The sequence below is a fragment of the Sus scrofa genome, chromosome 5, assembly GCF_000003025.6.
Source record: "Sus scrofa isolate TJ Tabasco breed Duroc chromosome 5, Sscrofa11.1, whole genome shotgun sequence".
Classification (NCBI taxonomy): Eukaryota; Metazoa; Chordata; class Mammalia; order Artiodactyla; family Suidae; genus Sus; species Sus scrofa.
Genome location: NC_010447.5, coordinates 8,109,980 through 8,131,363, shown reverse-complemented (window position 1 = coordinate 8,131,363; position 21,384 = coordinate 8,109,980). Strand labels below are relative to the sequence as shown.

General features: G+C 45.8%; 1 protein-coding gene across 4 annotated transcripts in view; it reads left to right on the top strand.

Moving 5' to 3' along the window:
- TNRC6B (trinucleotide repeat containing 6B) overlaps positions 1–21,384 on the top strand; it is a 259,378-nt gene that overhangs the window by 180,448 nt on the left and 57,546 nt on the right. For all 4 annotated transcript variants that reach the window (XM_021092847.1, XM_021092845.1, XM_021092843.1 and 1 more), the window contains 4 exons: positions 452–473; positions 10,200–10,541; positions 13,199–15,547; positions 17,956–18,114. In XM_021092847.1, coding sequence (XP_020948506.1) covers positions 452–473; positions 10,200–10,541; positions 13,199–15,547; positions 17,956–18,114 — 2,872 coding nt within the window. The remainder of the gene's footprint in view (positions 1–451; positions 474–10,199; positions 10,542–13,198; positions 15,548–17,955; positions 18,115–21,384) is intronic.

The window sequence follows — 21,384 nt, the reverse complement described above, 5'->3', positions numbered from 1 at the left end:
GCTTGATTTTGAATCCTACTTCTGCCATGACCTCAGATGCCTCTGAGCTTGGGCCCTTAAACTTTTGCTTTCTGAATTTGAAATCAAGTGTTTGTGTGTATACTCATATGGAAATCTTTTTGTCCCTGTGGTTAATTTTGTTTCTGGGCCTCATCCATTTGTAGTCAAAATGGGAAACAGCATTCCCAGTACAAGGACCGCATCATTTAATGAGATTGGAATGCTTTTTGTCTTAATTTTTAGACTCCTCCTTAACGATGGTTATGTAAGGTATAGCTGGATGTATGGCCATTGCCTTCAGAAGGATGCCTGAACTGACTTTCTGTATTTTAACTATGCCTGTGTCTCTGACAGCTTGAATTACTTGTTATCAGAAGCAAAATACTCTTATAATACAATCCGGAATTAGAAAGCAGTGTCACTTACGTATGTCTATTAATTTATTTTGCAGGTCACGGAACAAAAAACCAAAGGTAAGGGTTTTTTTCCTTTTTAGATTTCTACTCTTTTGTGTTCAGCATTTACACTTGCTACTTCAGCCTCCAGTCCACTTGATAACACAAGGTCAGGTGTAGAGTTGGTAAGGTTGTTTGTTTGCAGTCACTGAAGAGCGGTAAGGACAAATTAAAAGTACTTATACTAGTGTCTCTAGTTGTCCTTACATGTTTTAGAAGACCAAAGCGATTAGACAGAGTCATAACTTGTTTTGAAAGTAAAGAGATCATGGTTTTGAGTGGAACCTTTTCAAAATTTTTCTTAGAACAATAGCAAAAGCAAAACAGTAGCCTCTGCTTTACAGAGGGGAACGGGATTGTTAACCACCTTGATCCTTGACCGCCGGCAGTTGGGTCTGAAAATGCGTGTTGTGTTTAGGATGGTCGTGCTGTCTTCTTGAGCGAGAGCCGGAATGTGTGGTTTAAAAAGGTGGTGCACTGTAACGCTCACAAAATAGTGATGTGTTGTAAACAGAAGCAGATGTCCATCTGAGCTGATGCTCCTCCTCCAACGGTCTGCGTGTTTTCACTCCTTTCTCTTTCGTTAATTTCTTTTTTTAATGATTTTTATTTTTTCCACTATCGCCAGTTTACAGTGTTCTGTCAGATTTCTACCGTACAGCTCTTTTGTTAATTTTGTTTGTGCAGTCTTGTTTGGTGCTGGGCACACTTTTGGTCTGTTCCCTTTGAGAATGCGGGACTTAATTCCTCGAGACCAGTGTTCTAGCTCCTCCCCTCGCCACCTAAATATGTTGTTTTCAGCCAGCATGTGCCCTAGAATCAAAACACATGAGCCCAGGTCTCCCCCTAACCCTTCATGGTCCCAGGCCACAGCCCTGGCAGAGGTCTCTAGGGAAGCTCTGCAGGTGACCACACATGTCCCAGACTGAGAACCACCGCCCCAGAGGAAGGGGATCAGATGTGATTGTGATGACTTGGAGGTAAATAAGGGTACGGAAAGGCCACGTCTTTTTTTTTTTTTTTTTTTTTTTTTTTTGTCTTTTTGCCATTTCTTGGGCCACTCCTGCAGCATATGGAGGTTCCCAGGCTAGGGGTCCAATCGGAGCCATAGCCACCAGCCTGTGCCACAGCCACAGCAACGCGGGGATCTGAGCCTCGTCTGCAGCCTACATGACAGCTCACAGCAACACTGGATCCCTAACCCACAGAGCAAGGCCAGGGATCGAACCCGCAACCTCATGGTTCCTAGTCAGATTCGTTAACCACTGAGCCACAATGGGAACTCCGGAAAGGCCACGTCTTGACGGGAGGCTCTCTAATGACTGATTTCTTTGTTGGTTTGTTATGTTGGACCACCAGGCCAAAGCATGTCACACAGTGATGGAAGACTAATTAACAAAGACAGTGCTAGTTTCTTCGGAAGCTTAGTTCTAGGAAACAAATTCTCAGATGAGTAGGCATGATGGTAATATATTTCTGCAATAAAGGTATTTCAAAGGAGAAGGTAGTCTGGGACCTTGTAGTGATTTATAAAATAAAAAAACTGAGAGAAACCATTATTAGTTATAATTATTTTAATTCGTTAGAATACTGTTTACCTCTTGTACTCTCAGCCAGTTCCTAACCCAAAAGTAGGCATTATTTTGGAAGTATCTTTGTAAATTACTGTTTGAAAAATAAATTATACTTTACCATAGAAACAGAGTTATTGATAGTGGTGCAGGGTCTGTATTTTCTAAACCAACATACTATCTAGGAAAGGATTTTGGCGTATAAGTATATTTATAGGACTTTTTGATGATTTATGAGGACAACGGATGAGAAAATTGGCATTTTCCTGAAAAATCCAGACTCTGTGGTTGCTGGAACATGGTGGTCGGGTTTCTGGGCCCTGGCCACAGCTCTTAATGCCCATGAAGCCAAGTCCTAGTTGAACTGTAGAAACAAGCTGCTCTGTATGTTAACGGGTGTTTCTATTGGAAAACTGAAAATCTGTTAGGTTTTTCTTTCTTTTTTGTCTTACTTGTACCAGGTCTGTTCTCAGAATCACATTCCTGTTTCCTCTGCCAAAGTCTTTAAAGTTTCTGTCTTAGTTACTATAAAAGTTTCCCTCCATTTAGGGTTTTTCTCATCCCTACCGTAAAATGGAATACCATTTCACAGTTTCCATACTCCCGCAACCAACCCCCTCTTTCAAAAATTAAAGTAAAATAATCCTAAAGTGAGTGAGCTGAGAGCCTATTTGGCTTCTCATAAGAGATTTAATTGTTAGAACCAGGGAGTGAAAAAATTTTTCAAATCCCTGAGGTATGTTGGACCATTAAGTAGGGGGAGGCCCCGATCTTTCTGCCTTTTTAATCCTATTTCACAGCCACATGTTCATCTCTGTTCCCAAGAGCCTGCCTGGGCAGTCTGCATCCATTATTCCTCCCTAGGCCAGTGTTTCTGGTTCCTCTTCCTCTTCCCAAAGGTGGTGCCTGCCTCAGGCAGTCTGCCCTTAGCTGTGATTTTACTGCTCTTTCCCCAACAGACCCTATGAGAAAAAAAGGAAAAAACTGCGTTGGTGCCAAGTCTTTGGTTGTACAGAGGACTGAAGTGAGATCTGTCCAGATTTCAGAGAAAAAGTGGATTCAGTATATACGCTTTATTTTCTATCACTTAAAAAAGAAAAGTTCCTGCTGTGGCGTGGTGGGATCAGCCAACATCTTGGGAGCTCTGGGACACAGGTTTGGGCCTGGCACAGTGGGTTAAGGATTTGCCATTGCTGCAGCCACAGCCTAGGTGGCAACCACGGCTCATATCTGATCCCCGGCCCAGGAACTCCCTGTGCCTCAAGGTGGCCAAGGAAAAAAAAAAGGAAGAAAAAGAGAAAAAGTGAGAATTTTGGAGAGAACAGTACGAGGATTTCAGGTGGACGTTATATGGAGATGTGGGCTAGAGTATCGCCTGCTACCCAGGTAGCAAATACTAGAAGACACTTGAGGGAAAAGCTAATCTCCTTTGTTGGAGATTGGTCTTGGAATTGGAAGAAAAAGTTTGTGGGGTTGATGTTACAGACCAGATTTAACATTCGGATGAGGGATAAGATTAGGACTAAAAAGATAGACAAGGCAGTAGAAAAGTGGGGACATAACCACCCAGCATTGTTAGGAAGGTGATTAGCTTCGTCGAGGTTATCGGCATGAAGTGACTGATTCACAGCAACTAACATGAATTTACGCGACGTTACAAGAAGTCGAGTGTCTAGGCAGGGATTTCCGGTCCTGTCACGAGCACCACTCTACGGAAATAATCAGCCTCCGTGGACCGTGTGGCGTTTGGGCCACATCGATCAAGGAATTTGAATTTGTGTCACCTCTGGGAGGGTTAAATACTTGGGGGCTGTTTAGTACCCAAGGAAAGGGGAAGCTCAGGTAACAGTCTTCCAAGAGTTGAAAGGCTCTGGTACCTGACACTTTTTGCAATTCCTTTGATAAAGGTCTGTTGGTGAGTCAAAACCACAGGGAAAACTCCCAGCTTAATGTAAGTTAAAAGTTACGGACATTGTTGTCCAAAGCAGTAATTCGTAACCTTTACCCAACTGGGACCCGGCAAACAAACAGCACTTTGCTGTCAGCATAGCCGGGTGACGGGCCACTGTAGTACACTGACCATTGGCATACCTGGGTGACAGGACATTGTAGTACACTGACCGTCAGCATACCGGGGTGACAGGCCATGTAGTACACTGGCCCCAGCTCTGTCTTTTGAGCCTATTCCAGAAGTCATATTATAGTGAGTGCATGGTGCTGGGAAAACCCTTGAGTCTCTGCTCTAGTTTAGTAATATTTAAGGTAGACTCCCCCCCTCTCCCAGGAAATAATTTACAGACTAGTCTACCTGCACCGTCCCTCACACCTTGTAGAGATACTTGTCTGTTCTTTGTCTTTTTTTTTGTCTTTGTTGTTGTTGTTGTTGTTGTTGTTGTTATTGTTGCTATTTCTTGGGCCGCTCCCGCGGCATATGGAGGTTCCCAGGCTTGGGGTTGAATCGGAGCTGTAGCCACCGGCCTACGCCAGAGCCACAGCAACGCGGGATCCGAGCCGCGTCTGCAACCTACACCACAGCTCACGGCAACACCGGATCCTTAACCCACTGAGCAAGGGCAGGGACCGAACCCGCAACCTCATGGTTCCTAGTCGGATTCGTTAACCACTGCGCCACGACGGGAACTCCCAGATACTTGTCTGTTCTAACGCTGTGGTGGGAGTCATTTGTTCAGAGCTGGCACCAGCTGCCTCTAAAGAGCAAACAAATGTGAGGTATTATAAGACACGTAGCTCAGATATTGGGGCACGAACAGTCCAAATGAGAGGTGGTGAGGACTGAACCCCGCTAGGAGCAGTGATGGTAGAGAGGAAGGAATGCGTTGGAAGATGCTTTGGACGGTGCTGTTGGGGGTGGGGAGGATGAAGTCTAAGATGCTTCCAGGTTTCTGGCTGGGTGATGACTCCATTCCTTAAGCCAGACGATAATGAGCTGGGGAGCAGGGGAGAAGTTTGAGGTGAAGGCAAGCATGGAAGAGAGCTGAGGTGGGAAACATTTGCACATAAGTAATAGTTAAAGGCTCTGTTTGGGAAGGATTGTATTCAAGTAACTTAAATGTGAGGAGGGTGCAGACCCCACCTTTGCTTTGAGATTTCTAAAAGACACAACTCATGACCAAATTCAGCTGCCATCCTGCAAACCAATTAAAGGGAAGGTCAAAAGCAGGGGTTGCCAGTTGCAACCCTCCAGTAGGATCTGACGTTTTTGTACTTCTCGTGAGCTAAGTCTATTTTAATATTTTTAAATGGTTGGAGTTCCCTGGTGGTCTAGTGGTTAGGATTCAGTGCTTTCACCACTGCAGCCCAGGTTTGGTCCCTGGTCTGAGAACTGAGATCCCACATCAAGCTGCTGCACTCCACGGCCAAAAATAAAGAGGCATTAAATGATTGGAAAAAAGTAAGAGAACAATATTTTATGACAATTAAAATGATAGGAAATTCCTATTTCAGTGCCATAAATAGTGTTTTATTGGCACACAGCCACGTTCATTCATTTATACATTGTCTGCGGCTGGTTTTGCCCTACAAATGCACTATTGAGTCCTTAGAGCAGACGGTGTGACCAGCAAAGCCTAAAATATTTATTCTCTAGCCCTTTATAAAAAAGCTTGCTGACCCCAGAGCAGGAGTATGAGAAGCCCGCAAAGGAAGGGAGAAGGGAAGAGCCGAAGAGATGGCTCCGCAGGTCTCAAACCAGTAGCGTCAGGAGCTGCAGAAAAGTCGAAGAAGAAAAGGCCCAGTGAGCACCCATGAGACTGGCAGCTAAATCACTAGGGATTTAGTGAGGAGAGGTGATTCCAGGGTGACATCCAGGCAAAAGCCACTGTGCATTGAGTAGTACGAGGAGTGGAAGGGGAAGAAACGGAGACAGAGGGAGAGGCTACTGAGTAGTGTGAGATCTGTGTCAGCCACTGGTGTGTGTCGTCAGTCTTTGAAATTCTTTTGTGTTGCACTGTAACTGATTATTTCTCACCAAGGAATTTTTCAGTCTAAAATAATGTGGTTTTTTTCCTAGGACTTGTTCGTATTTTAACTACTACTTTTTTTTCTTTTTTTTTTTTTTGTCTTTTTGCTATTTCTTGGGCTGCTCCAGCGGCATATGGAGGTTCCCAGGCTAGGGGTCTAATCGGAGCTGTAGCCACCGGCCTACGCCAGAGCCACAGCAACGCAGGATCCAAGCCGAGTCTGCAACCTACACCACAGCTCACGGCAACACCGGATCATTAACCCACTGAGCAAGGGCAGGGACCGAACCCGCAACCTCATGGTTCCTAGTCGGATTCGTTAACCACTGCGCCACGACGGGAACTCCTTAACTACTACTTTAAAAACATTTCTAGAACTAAGACGTTTGGTACCATCAAGATATTTAAAGAAAACAGTCGTGTGTATTGGTTCTGCCTCTCTCAGAATTTCCTTAACAAATGCTTTTATCCGAAAAATCATCTTATTGAAATTTTTCAGAAGTAGGGGCAGTTAGAAGTTGAACCTGGGAGTTCCCGTCGTGGCGCAGTGGTGCACGAATCCGACTAGGAACCATGAGGTTGCGGGTTCCATCCCTGGCCTTGCTCAGTGGGTTAAGGATCTGGCGTTGCCGTGAGCTGTGGTGTACGCCGCAGATGTGGCTCGGATCCCTCGTTGCTGTGGCTGTGGCTGTGGCTGTGGTGTAGCCTAGCAGCTACAGCTCCGATTGGACCCCTAGCCTGGGAACCTCCATATGCCGTGGGAGCGGCCCTAGAAAAGGCAAAAAAAAAAAGAAGAAGAGGTTGAGCCTGTAAGATGAGAGTGGTGTACGGTAAGGGCAGTGGGGAAGGAGAGACTGTCTGATCATTAGAATATGTAAATGGTCTTTGGTGGTAAATGAATGGAAATTAGAAAACAGCATACCCAGCATTTTTCACAGTGTCTTTATTTCCCTTTGATACAGAGATCATGTTTAAGCCACAGATATTTTCCCCCCACTGGAAAATAAGAAACCATGCCCTTATTTTGAGTAGCTCATCTTTAGAAATATTTGCACCACAGCTGCAAATCATGAAGGTTCAGAAGAGAAGAGAGGGCCTGCGAAGTCATTCAGACTTCATCATGCTTGCCCTGCCCTCTGTGACCATCCGGTGGTCTAATGTTCAGAACCCCGACGTGATGCTCACACTGACTCGTCTTGAAGCAGGTTGGGTTGGGCCTCCTGCCTGACCGCTTCGTAGCGCTCCTCTTAGTGCCTGGAGTTGTGTGATTGGCGCTTTTTTCCTTTTTTCTTTTTATGGCTGCACCCGTGGCACATGGAAGTGCTCAGGCTAGACACTGAATTGGAACTGCAGCTCCTGGCCTATGCCACAGCCACAGCAGTGCCAAATCTGAGCCGCATCCCTGACCTACGCCGAGGTGGCAAGCCCATTTCTTACCCCACTGAGCGAGGCCAGGGATCGAACCTGCCTGCTCACAGACACTATGTCCAGTTTTTAATCAGCTGAGCCACAACGGAAATCCTGATTGGTTTTTTGATAAGTAAAATTCTTGAATTCACAGAGAGGTATAATTAAAAAATGATACAGGAGTTCATTCAAATCCTGAAACATTTGGCTCTTAACACGTACTTCAGGCAGGCCTTTTCTTTTTCTTTTTTGCTGCGCCCAGGGCATGCCAAAGTGTTGGAGCCAAAGATCGAATCCACATCACAGCAGCAACTCGAGCGTAATAGTGACAATGCTGGATCTTCAACCCGCTGAGCCACTAGGGAAAGCACAGGCAGGCTTTTTCTGACTCCTAGGTTTTGAGTGACTAGTCACCCGGGATAAAGTGCCTTGTTAGGGGAGTGCTCAAGAGGGGTCTCATTTTACTATGACTGTTACTATTTATGATCCGTTCTCCCTGTGACGTGATGTGATGGTGGGAAAGTGCGTTGAGGGTTGTTTGTTGAGGGTTGTTTGCGAGGAATCTTGCACAGTACATGAAAGCAGGTGTCCTGGTGTGCCGTGAATGTCGTCATAAAGTTAGTCAAACTAGTGTTCAGATCTCAACCCTGTAGTCTGTTCTTGCCGTGTCTTACTCTGTTTTAGGAACAGTCAAGGTGGTGACGCATTGACACGAGTCAAGTCATGCAACAAACCCGGTTCACTTAAAGTGGAGCCTCTAGCCCTTTTGCAGAAGGGCAGCCTTGCAGAAGCATAGGTCCTTCTGTCCTAAAAACAAGTTGTGATGAATCCCCCCAGGCTTCATTAGCTGCTTGTTTATTCTCATAATAAGAGGAAGAGGGATTAGGAATGCTGTGTGCTATGGAATCTTCCAGGCACAGATAGAAAATGAGTCATTAAATAATTCTTTATCCGTTCATTTATCAGTCATTTATCCATTAGCTGTTATAGATCATGCAAAGGGTATTATATTAATAATATTAGACAATGACCAATTTAATTTCTTAGGACATATGTTTATTTACCCTCTGACTTCCTTTCCTTAGTGGGTAGCCCAGTGGTGCCTCATGATTAGCTAAGGTTGGACTTGGGGGTTGCCTTGAAGTTACTCAAACTCCTACTCTTTTTTCTTATTACTCACAGTACTCACCAATGCCCAATAGGTATAGATTGGGCCCCCTGATTTCTGATGATGTATGTCTCTCCTCATAAAGGAGCCAGTTCAACGAGGGACATGCTGGCCCAGCATTATTTCAGCAGTCAGAGCAATACTGCCACCAGAGCTGGCCCTGTCATTACTCTAGATGTCATAGCTTTTGGCCTCAAAATCATCTGAATTACCAGGCTCAATGATTGTTTCTGTAATACTGCCAACGTCTGCTTGCCAGGTAGATTTTCTTGGAAAGGGTGGCATATTTTGGTAGGATTCAGTCTTTCTGTAGGATGCAGCCTTTTTTTTTTTTGGTCTTTTTTGCCATTTCTTGGGCTGCTTCCTCGGCATATGGAGGTTCCCAGGCTAGGGGTCTAATCAGAGCTGTAGCCACCAGCCTACGCCAGAGCCACAGCAACGCGGGATCCGAGCCGCGTTTGCAACCTACACCACAGCTCACGGCAATGCCAGATCCTTAACCCACTGAGCAAGGGCAGGAATCGAACCCGCAACCTCATGGTTCCTAGTTGGATTCGTTAACCACTGAGCCACGACGGAAACTCTTGCAGTCTTGCTGTAGGATGCAGTCTCTCTGTACGACGAAGTCTTTGTGTAGATTGTGGCCTTTCTATAGGATGCGGTCTTTCTATAGGATGAAGCAAGGGTTTGCAGACTCTCAACCTGTAGGAACGAGGGGAAGCATTTCACAGATTCCCAGACTTCCTGTTTGCCATTTTAAAAATAAGGGAAAACATTAATTATTTAAAGGAAACAGGAAAAGTAGCTATGTTTTGAAATCTTGGTTTTAAATGGAAAGACACACACAAGGTCCACGTAATTTTTTTTTTTTTTTTTTGACCAGAGCAAAAAGATTTATGTTTCTATCTACACAGAGTGCCAAGTGAGAGTCTTTGAGGTCAGGTGGCTGTAGAAACCGAAACCAGAATGATTGCGTGATTCTCTGAGCCTGGGGTTCCCTGTAGGGTCTACTCTGTGCCAGGCCCTAAGGAAAAATGAAGGATGAGTTCCTGCCGTTGAGAGACTTATGGCCTGGTGGGGAGAAGGGTCTAGAAATGGAGGATTTCGGTATAACGGGTTCCTTCAATGGTAGCGGGATGGAGAGCATGTTCAAGGAGCACACGTGCAGGATGCTTAGCCTTCCTAGTCCAGAGACTTTGGGAAAGTTTCTGAGGTGGGTCTTTAAGAATGTGGAAGACCGGAAGGGACCCTTGGGCTGAGAGCCTTGAAGCTGTACCAAGGATTTTGCCTGGGGTCCACAGGTATCCTTAGACCTGCGAGGCAGCCCTTCAGGGAGTTCCACTGTGCATTTCAGGGAGCGAATGGTAATTGCTTCCCTCTCCTCCTTGGTCAGTGGAGGGTAGCCCATGATGCTGTGGCCTTCGCATCCTTGTCACTGTCACTCCCTACCTGCCTTCAGTAAACGGAAGGTGAGGACATCTGCAAAGACCGTGTCCCTCAGAGTAGGATGAAAGAAGAGCTGTCTCCATGGAATCTGTCTTACGTAAACGTTCTTGAAAACAATCTTTAGGAAAATGCCCTTGATCTGAAAGCCTGTTTCCCCATCTCTCTCTTTCAGTGCCCGAAGTGACGAAACCAAGTTTAAGCCAACCAACGGCCGCCAGCCCAATTGGCAGCTCTCCATCGCCACCAGTCAATGGTGGCAACAATGCCAAAAGGGTGGCAGTGCCGAACGGACAACCGCCAAGCGCCGCCCGCTACATGCCTCGGGAGGTGCCGCCGCGATTCCGTTGCCAGCAGGACCACAAAGTGTTACTGAAACGGGGGCAGCCCCCTCCGCCGTCCTGCATGCTCCTCGGGGGTGGGGCAGGGCCTCCTCCCTCCGCCGCACCCGGAGCAAACCCAACCAACGCACAAGTGACAGGAACGCTGCTGCCGAGCGAGAGTGGGCCGGCGCCAGGTGAGCATCGGGTCGGGCCGGGACTCAGCGCCGCCGGCGGGAGGAAGTGCCTCAGGTGCATTGCCCGGCGTGCAGTCCCCGCGAACAGGAATTAGACAGACTCCTGGGCTTACCCAGAAGGTGGGGGAAGCTCCCAGTCAGAACCATGTACCAGCATTTCTCTTTCGAAACTGGGTTTTTACTGAGAGGCCAGTATCGCTCTGTTTGTCATCACTCTGTGGGGCCTCTTTGTCCTGCTCAGATGAGGGCTACAGTTGGAAGCTCTCTGGGCCCAGCTCTCACCACACCTGTGTGCTCAGGCTGTGACTGGGAGTAGGAGAGCTTTGTTCTGGGTCTCAGAGCCCGTGATCAACATCAAGTCCCTGGAAGGTATAGAGAGATGGTCTCTCGGGTTATAATGTAGGATCTTGAGAGGATTACAAATAATGCCACTCCGTAGTCTTGTATTAGATTTTTAAAACCAGTATTACTTTAGAGAGCCTTGGATTTTCAGCTTTGTTAAAAACCATATGTAGGTATAAGGGGTCTTTAGCCGGAGGCTTCTACTGGAAGTTTTAAGAGTTTTTAGTAGATGAACACTAAATCAGCCACAGCTAGAGTTCCCATCGCGGCACAGCAGAAACGAACCCGATTGGTATCCATGAGGATGTGGGTTCAATCCCTGACTTCACTCAGTGGGTTAAGGATCCGACGTTGCCACAAATTGTGGTGTAAGTCGCAGACGCAGCTTCGATCTGGCGTTGCTGTGACTGTGGTGTAGGCCAGCAGCTGCAGCTCTAATTCAACCCCTAGCCTGGGAACTTGTGTATACCGTACCTGTGGCTCTAAAAAGCAAAAAAAAATCAGTCACAACTAAGAACTTCACATCCCACCCTGCCCCACTTTTAAGTTCGTTAATAGATTTCCACTAATTCTGAAAATGTCTTTGAGGCTATGTTAAAATTCAGAGTTTGAAGACCAGCAAGCATCGGCAAGGACAAGGAATTGGTGACTGTTAACAATAAGATGCTTTATTCTAGTTCTGATCTGAACATAGAATTGCCTAGAAAACGCTGTTACTATCTTCTATGTAAAGTGAAGGTGGAGAGAAAGCTGGCAGTGACATAGGTTTCAAACGGAGATAAGCCCTGTTCATGAGGCTTCCTGTGGTGGCCATCAGGCCAATCCAAATCAGGCAGGGAAAGGCCTCCTGAACCTTCCTTCCCGGCCCCTCTTGACCAGCTGCAAAGGGACCGTTGTTTCAGGCATTTCAGCAGCTGAGTCTGGCCAGGGCTGGACGTAGACACAGGTCCAGTGTGAGTGAATCAGTCTCCTGTTTACTTTCTTCAAACCAAGGAGGCCTCTAATCTCAAGAGCTGGAGATTCTCTTGCTTCCTTACTATTACATGGCTCTGTGGAATTTTTTTTCTTTTTTTCAACTTCATATTGATTTGAAGCTGTTTGGTGAAGGGAGCTGAAATAAGTTTAAAAAAAATGATTGGGCTAAAAGCAGATCTCCGCTCCACATGCCCCCCCCCCCGCCCCCCGGCAAATGTAGTAAATTCCTTCCAAGTATATGCTAAGCCAGTCTGTTATCAAGTTGAGTTCCTTGGGCACATAGACTGATCCATGTGTGTCTGTCTCTGGCTTGTAGCTGGGTGGGCATTCGTCACTCAGCACATGCTTACTGAGCTGCAGTGCACTGGATGCCACGTGGAATCGAAACGTTAGCAAGACAGGGTCTCCGTCTAAAAGGCTTTCATGTGCGGCAGGGGAGACGTGAACACAGTTCACCAGGCAACATGGCCCTAGACAGGGAAAGGTCATTTTCAGGCAGTGTGCCCAGACAAGCTCCATTGAAGAAATGGCACTTGAACCAGGCCCAGAAAGATGGGTAAATTTCAGTGCATGAATTCAAAAGGAAAAAAATAGTAGGTGCTCATGTGGAATGGTGCCAGGGTGAGAAGGCACTCAGGTGTGGAGGGTGAACCTTGTCAGAGAAGGTAGTGGAAGATGAGACTAGAAAAGGCAGTTGGTTCCAGTTTGTGGAACATCTTGATCCAACTTCAGGCCACAGAGTTTAGCTTTATCCTTGTGCACTGAGAAACGATCCACTGCTTTCCATGCAGCAGTGAAATAATCAAACGTGTGCTTTAGAAAAATAACTGCAGCCAGGAGTGTTTAGAATGGATGAGAGATATAAAGAAAGTGCTAGGGAGTTCCTGCTGTGGTGCAGTGGGTTAAGAATCTGACTGCAGCAGCTCAGGTTGATGCAGGGGTGTGTGTTCAATCCCCACCTCGGCAAGTGGATTGAGGATCCATTGTTGCAGCATCTGTGGCTCAGATTCAATCCATGTGCTGCAGGCGCAGCCATAAAATAAAAAAATAAATCCAGTACAGGGTGTTGTTGCATTGTCTTGAGACACAGGAAGGCCCTTCTCTGTCGATAGGAATGGCAGGGAGATAGCTCTGAGGGACGCTGTGGGTTGAATTTCTCAAGGACACCAACAGATGAAGGGATGACCAAGACAGAAGTGATACAGTTAACCAAGGCAGGCAGCTGGGTAGAGAACTAGTTTGTGGGGAAACGGGATGAGCTCTCTTAGGGGCAGTTCGAGCCTGGGTGTTAATAGATCGAGCATGTGCTGCTGTGACTGAGATGACAATCTCTTTCCCAGAGTCAACCCTTGGAGGTGCTGCTGCTTCAAATTATGCAAATTCCACTTGGGGCCCGGGAGCCTCCTCCAACAACGGCGCCTCCCCCAACCCAATTCACATCTGGGACAAGGTGATTGTAGACGGGTCTGACATGGAAGAGTGGCCTTGTATTGCCAGCAAAGACACTGAGTCTTCTTCCGAAAACACCACCGATAACAACAGTGCCTCGAACCCTGGCTCTGAGAAGAGCGCTCTGCCAGGAAGCACCACTAGTAACAAAGGAAAAGGGAGCCAGTGCCAGTCTGCAAGTTCCGGGAACGAATGTAATCTTGGGGTCTGGAAATCTGACCCAAAGGCTAAATCTGTTCAATCTTCCAGCTCGACTACAGAGAGCAACAATGGACTAGGAAATTGGAGGAATGGGAGTGGTCAGGATAGAATTGGACCTGGCTCTGGCTTCAGCAACTTTAACCCAAATAGCAACCCATCTGCCTGGCCAGCGCTGGTCCAAGAAGGAAATTCTAGGAAAGGGGCATTGGAAACGGATACTAGTAATTCCAGTGCACAGGTTAGCACAGTAGGTCAGGCATCCAGGGAACAGCAGTCAAAGATGGAAAATGCGGGTGTTAATTTTGTTGTCTCTGGCAGAGAACAGGCTCAAATTCATAACACTGATGGACCAAAAAATGGAAACACTAACTCCTTGAACTTAAGTTCACCAAACCCCATGGAGAATAAGGGAATGCCCTTTGGAATGGGCTTGGGGAACGCCTCCAGGAGCACTGATGCCCCTTCACAAAGCACTGGAGATCGAAAGACTGGGAGTGTTGGATCTTGGGGTGCAGCTAGGGGGCCTTCTGGAACTGACACAGCCTCTGGACAAAGCAATTCTGGAAACAATGGGAACAATGGAAAGGATAGAGAGGACTCCTGGAAAGGAGCTTCTGTTCAGAAATCAACCGGGTCAAAAAATGACTCTTGGGACAACAATAACAGGTCTACGGGTGGGTCCTGGAACTTTGGCCCTCAGGACTCTAATGACAACAAATGGGGTGAAGGGAACAAAATGACATCTGGGGTCTCTCAGGGAGAATGGAAACAGCCGACTGGGTCTGACGAGTTGAAAATTGGAGAATGGAGTGGTCCAAACCAACCAAATTCTAGCACTGGAGCATGGGACAATCAAAAGGGCCACCCCCTCCCTGAAAACCAAGGCAATGCCCAGGCTCCCTGTTGGGGAAGATCTTCCAGCTCCACAGGAAGTGAAGTTGGAGGTCAAAGCACTGGAAGCAACCACAAAGCAGGAAGTAGTGACAGTCACAATTCTGGCCGCCGGTCGTACAGGCCCGCACATCCTGATTGTCAGGCCGTCTTGCAGACTCTTTTGAGCCGAACTGATTTGGACCCCAGGGTGCTCTCAAACACTGGCTGGGGCCAAACTCAAATTAAGCAGGACACAGTGTGGGATATCGAGGAGGTGCCAAGGCCCGAGGGGAAATCTGACAAAGGAACTGAGGGGTGGGAGAGCGCTGCCACACAGACCAAGAACTCAGGGGGCTGGGGAGACGCACCCAGCCAAAGCAATCAAATGAAGTCTGGATGGGGGGAGCTCTCAGCCTCTACAGAGTGGAAAGACCCCAAGAACACAGGAGGCTGGAATGACTATAAGAACAATAACTCTTCCAACTGGGGAGCAGGACGACCAGATGAAAAGACATCTTCCTCTTGGAATGAGACTCCCAGCAAGGATCAGGGGTGGGGAGGCGGTCGCCAGCCCAGTCAAGGATGGACTTCTGGAAAGAATGGTTGGGGAGAGGAAGTTGATCAAGCGAAAAACAGCAATTGGGAGAGTTCTGTGAGTAAACCTGTGTCCGGGTGGGGTGAAGGAGGGCAGAATGAGATTGGGACTTGGGGCAACGGTGGGAATGCAAGCCTAGCTTCAAAAGGCGGGTGGGAAGATTGCAAGAGGTCTCCAGCTTGGACGGAGACAGGCAGACAGCCCAATTCCTGGAACAAACAGCACCAACAGCAGCAGCCGCCACAGCAGCCGCCGCCACCACAACCAGAGGCTTCTGGTTCCTGGGGAGGCCCAGCCCCACCCCCTCCAGGCAATGGACGACCTTCCAATTCCAACTGGAGCAGCGGGCCGCAGCCAGTAACCCCCAAGGACGAGGAACCCAGTGGCTGGGAAGAGCCATCCCCACAGTCAATTAGTCGGAAGATGGACATTGATGACGGCACTTCAGCGTGGGGAGACCCTAGCAGTTACAACTACAAGAATGTGAACCTGTGGGATAAGAATTCCCAAGGGGGCCCAGCACCTCGAGAACCAAACCTGCCTACCCCGATGACCGGTAAATCAGCATCAGGTAGGCACTGGCTTTTTCTTACAGGTTTTGATGAAGAAGAGGAATCCTAAACCAAGGCATTTTTATTCAGCTGCACTTGTTGAACTTAGCTGTTTTGGGAATCTTTCCTACATTAACTTTATACTGTTGTTCACAGAAGCTCTCTTTATGTAGAACAATAGTGATAATAGTCACTGGCAGTACATTTTCGTGTTCTTTCTTGGCAAAAGGAAAAGATGGCACCCTTGGGTTAGTCTCTCACTGCCCCCCCCCCATTTTTAACTTTTTTTTTTTAGTGATTATATGGGTGTGCTGAACCCTAAAGACATATCTTGCTAAACAAACTATGTTCTAGATTTAAAAGTAAAAGAGTTTAAATAGTGGTAATAGACCTGATTTCCCTTCTGGTTCTGCTTGCGGACACATCTCTGTATTTCTCCTTGGCCAGCAATGGGAAGTATTCTCTGTTCTTGCAGAGGCCATCAGAAAATGCTATAGCGGGAGTTTTCATTGTGGCTCAGAGGAAACAAATCCGACTAGTCTCCATGAGGATGTGGATTCAATTCCTGGCCTCGCTTAGTGGGTTGGGAATCCAGCGTTAACTGTGAACTGTGGTATAGGTCGCAGATTTGGCTTGGATCCCACGTTGCTGTGGCTGTGGTTAGGCCAGGCAGCTGTAGCTGCAATTCTGTCCCTAGTCTGGGAACTTCCATATGTTCTTTATCAAGAACTTCCATGCTTGATAAAGTGGAGATTGGTATCTCATGATAATAATCAGTTTCCCAGAACTAAACTTTCTTCCCTCTTGGGTGTTCCCTAGTGGCTCAGCGGGTTAAGGATCTGGCATTGTCACTGCTGTGGCGTGGATCGGATCCCTGGCCCAGGAACTTCTGCATTCCACTGGCGTGGCCGAAAGACAAACAAAAAACCAAAACAAAAACCTTTCTTCCCTCATTTGAATAGGAAACATCATACCTGGTAAATTAAAAGTAGTGCTGTGGTAATCTTTCAGTTTGGCATCGCCAACTGGCATGTCAGCAAATTAAGGTGATGCACCATTCATGTGATTTTTGGGGTTTTTTGATAAAAATTTTAATCATAATATTTGATTTTCCATTCCCCTAAGACCAGTGTGCAGAGTTACGGCCGCTTAGAAAATGATTACTTTTTGGGAGTTGCCATCATGGCTCAGCAGTAACGAACCTGACTAGTATCTATGAGGATGGGGTTCGATACCTGGCCTCGCTCAGTGGGTTAAAGGGTCCAGCGTTGGTGCAGGTGGCAGATGCAGCTCAGATCCCACATTGCTGCATTGCTATGGGTGTGGCATAGGCCGGGAGCTACAGCTCTGATTCCACACCTAGCCTGGAAACTCCCATATGCCATGTGTGCAGACCTAAAAAGACCAAAGGGGGGGGGGGCAGAGATTACTTTTAATTAGTCTTTTTTTTTTTTTTTTTTTTTTTTTTGGTCTTTTTGCCATTTTTTCGGCTGCTCCCACGGCATGTGGAGGTTCCCAGGCTAGGGGTCTAATTGGAGCTGTAGCTGCCGGCCTACACCAGAGCCACAACAACGCGGGATCCAAGCTGAGTCTGCGACCTATACCACAGCTCACGGCAACGCCAGATCCTTAACCCACTGAGCAAAGCCAGGGATCGAACCTGCAACCTCATGGTTCCTAGTCGCATTCGTTAACCACTGCACCACGACGGGAACTCCTAACTAGTCTTTTTTTAAATGTTGAAAAGAATGAGGAAGGAAATGAATATTTCTCATTAATTCCCTGTCTAGAATAAAACCTGCTAACATGTAAAAAATATTTATTCACATAGTGAAAACCTTCAGGTTGTACAGAATAGAAAAAGGTAATAAATAAAAAAATCTTCCCCCGTAGAGTCTCTCCCCAGAAGTCTTAGAATTTTGTGTGCCATTCAGAAATTTTGTTCATACCTATAGAAAAAATGTAACTCTCCTTTAAATTTTTTGCACAGAAGGGCTTGTACCCATTACACTGTTCTTCACCTTGCTCTTCTTCATTGTTCTTAAGAACCCTGCATATTATCAGTTGGGTTTGTGTCTTTTAATTGCTTCGTATCTAGTACTCATTAGATGGGAACCCATAATCGGTCAGTCCCTTTTTGATAGATATTTAGTTGCTTCCAGATGTTTTCAGACCATGAAGCAGTGAGTATTACTGTACCTGTCACTTCATCAACCTCTCCCACTAAACCTATAGTATAATTTCCTGGCCGTGGAATTATTGGGCCAAAAGTTAGAGTGACAACACCAAGTATCCCCCATGCAGGTGGAACCCGTTTGTATCTCCAGCCACGGAATACAGGAGTGCCTGTTCCTCCTACCTTCACCCCCACTGGATATTGTGTTCATTTAACAAACCATTCTTAGAGATGCATGTGCTTTCTTTGCAGTCTGGAGCAAAAGCACACCACCTGCTCCAGATAATGGTACTTCAGCGTGGGGTGAGCCAAACGAAAGCAGTCCTGGGTGGGGTGAAATGGATGACACAGGAGCATCGACCACAGGCTGGGGGACCGCACCCTCCAATGCTCCAAATGCCATGAAACCTAGTGAGTATATGGGGTTATTTAAGGGAGTCTCTGTTAACTTGGGGCCGCACGTTTCGGTGAGGGCTGTTATCATGTTTATAAACTACTGTTTTACTGAGGTTTAGCCCCTTGAACCTTTAATAAATGGTTAGTAGCAAATGGTGGGGACCTGGCTTGGCTTATATAAAAATTCTTAACAGTGAACTAAAAGCCCTAAGTTAATTCTGTTGATTTCATTTTAAGTTAGGCTTAGTGTCTGGCTAGAGTTGAAAGTTTGATGTGGTGCTTTTTATTGCCCAGTAACTTAAATATTGCTCACTATATCTAATTTGCATGTCTACTCTCATGTTAGTATCATTAAAAAAAAAAATTTCCTGGCTTTTAACATGGAACATGGTCTCTGCTGCCCAGTGACTTCATCCTTTCATCCTTTTCCTCTTCGTCTCTCTTCTCATACATCCACCCACACAGGGACATTTAAAGTTTCTCAAACCCAACAAAGATTTCTTCATTTGAATTTTTTAAACAAAGCACGTCACACTTCTTCTAATCATTGAACATCTAAGCTATACTTGATCCAGCTGGCAATGTGTAGTTGCAGCAATTTGCAAAACTTTGTCCACGGATGCCGTGGGACATCGCATTGGATGTGCCTCAGTTGAAACATCCGAGTTTCAAGTGCCTGTTTTCGCTTGTTTGTAGTTTTCTTTAAAAGTGTTCCAGCGTTTCTTTTCTACCATATTGTAGACTTCAGGAATTGCCTTTTGATTTAAAAATGTGGTCATACTGAATGCTCAAAATTTGAGCAAGTAAAACATTCCATTGTCAAGGTTTTTTTTTAATGATGTTTGTGAGCCACGTGAAGGAACATCACCTTAGCTTTTCTCTGTTCTAGAAACTCACTCTTGTGCCAGTGTCACTGGACCGCCTTTTAAAAATGACGACTCTCCTTCACATCATAGAAATCTTTTCGTAAAAGCATTTGATTTCATCCTGATTTTCATTGTAAAATCAGCTGTCTGGTCAAGGAATATACTGTCCTGTAGACTCGGAATAGATCCAGAATGTTGTTGGAAGACATTAACCAGACCCTTGGCACAAGGAGCTACTTTAGCAAGTCCCTTTAGGATTTTTGTGTGTCTTTCCCAGCTTCAGAATCATCTTTCTTCCATCATCACATCCTTAGTTTTCTCCAGATTTTAAAAATATCTTCTACTCTTTAGGATCATCTATAGTTAAAGCTGTGATTGCATTTACCCATTTTTCCCTGAGTAATTCGGAAGTGTAATACTCAGAGGAGGGGCTCGCTCAACAGCCTTACCGATTGATGCTGGTAATTTACCTGTGATCTTCTCTAGACTGCAGGTAGCGTAAATCTGGGGCAGGCTCTGTGAGGAGGAAGCTGTGCTCTTTTTTTCATCTTGCTACAAGAAGTTATATGTTGAAACTTCAGCTCCTTTAAAAGAAGGGTTACATGCGTGTCTTCCTTTTTTTAAGGGGTCAGTGTGTTATTGATGTTGGGTTTTTAATTCCTATTGCTTGTCGGGTGTATGAAGCCTATGCTTATGTAATAATGGGTCATCTCCTGTGCGGAAGAAATGGTCATGATTATCAGTGGCATTTCCAGCAGCAGGGAGAACAGCCCCCAAGCCGCCTCTTGCTGCCCTGGCATAGAGCCCCTGCAAGTGAGGCTCCGTCAGGTTCATGTGGGCGTTGCTGGGAGAAGATGCCTCGGTTGGAAGGACTCACCTGCCTCCTGCCTTGTGTACTTGGTGGTGTCTGCGAAGCTTCACAGGCGCAGCCCTAGGGTATGGCAGCAGTCATTCAAGGAAGGGCCTGGAAGAGCCACTTCTTCTGTCTCCTGTTCTTATTACATGAAGCTCCTACCCCTCCCATGAACGTCCTGGCATTTGTAAATTGAAGATATGGGTGGAGGTTTCGAGGCCAAAGAGTTTATTTCCCCTCGTTCATCATTTTATAGAAAATCATTACCACAAAGTGTATTCATCACTTCCATACACTATTTTCAGAGGGAGATTAAGGATTTATCCCAGTCTCCAAAGTAAGGGTCTTTGTTTAAAGGGGGATGTTGTTGGACTTGAACGTGGATACTGATGACGTCCTGCTTCCTCCAACGCTGGAGCCCTGATTTCCCTCTGTCTTCACCCTCCCTTCCTCATGCGTCTTCCAAATTTCCTCCACCTGACTTCTGAAAGCCATTGTCCTTGCCTAGGATCTTTTTAGTATCTAATACATTTCAGGTGTTTTATAGCTAATACATTTCAAATTTTCATGGTTATATTTGAATTTCTCTTCTTCCACCATAATTTTGATATACCGAATCTAAGAAAAATTTTTTTCATCCCTTTTTTTTTTTTAATAATTTTTTTTATTTTCCCACTGTACAGCAAGGGGGTCAGGTTATTCTTACATGTATACATTACAATTACATTTTTTCCCCAACCCTTTCTTCTGTTGCAACATGAGTATGTAGACAAAGTTCTCAATGCTATTCAGCAGGAGCTCCTTGTAAATCTATTCTAAGTTGTGTCTGATAAGCCCAAGCTCCCAATCCCTCCCCCTCCCATCAGGCAGCCACAAGTCTCTTCTCCAAGTCCATGATTCTCTTTTCTGAGGAGATGTTCATTTGTGCTGGATATTAGATTCCAGTTATAAGTGATATCACATGGTATTTGTCTTTCTTACTTACTTCACTCAGTATGAGAGTCTCTCGTTCCATCCATGTTGCTGCAAATGGCATTATGTCATTCTTTTTTATGGCTGAGTAGTATTCCATTGTGTATATATACCACCTCTTCCGAATCCAATCCTCTGTCGATGGACATTTGGATTGTTTCCATGTCCTGGCTATTGTGAATAGTGCTGCAATGAACATGCAGGTGCATGTGTCTCTTTTAAGTAGAGTTTTGTCCGGATAGATGCCCAAGAGTGGGTTCATCCCTTTTTCATGTTTGTTTCACAGTTGTTCTTTGCCGTACCTCATATTTGTAAAGTCCATTATAAATGGAGTACCACCCATACTCTTTGGAGGCTAAAGCAAAGGACTGCAGTAAAACAATTGAGATGCAAATTTCTTAGAAATAGTGATAGGTTCTTTTCAACTTGGGGATTGCTCTCAACTTTGTATAAGGGGAAAATCATTGAACCTGAAACCAGGAAATCTTGATTTGGGGGTTATTAACTTACAGTGTATCATTGAACCTTTATAGATTTCCGTTTCTGCTCTCCAAATCTCAAATAATATTTGCCTTGCCCTAAAGAGGCATTAGA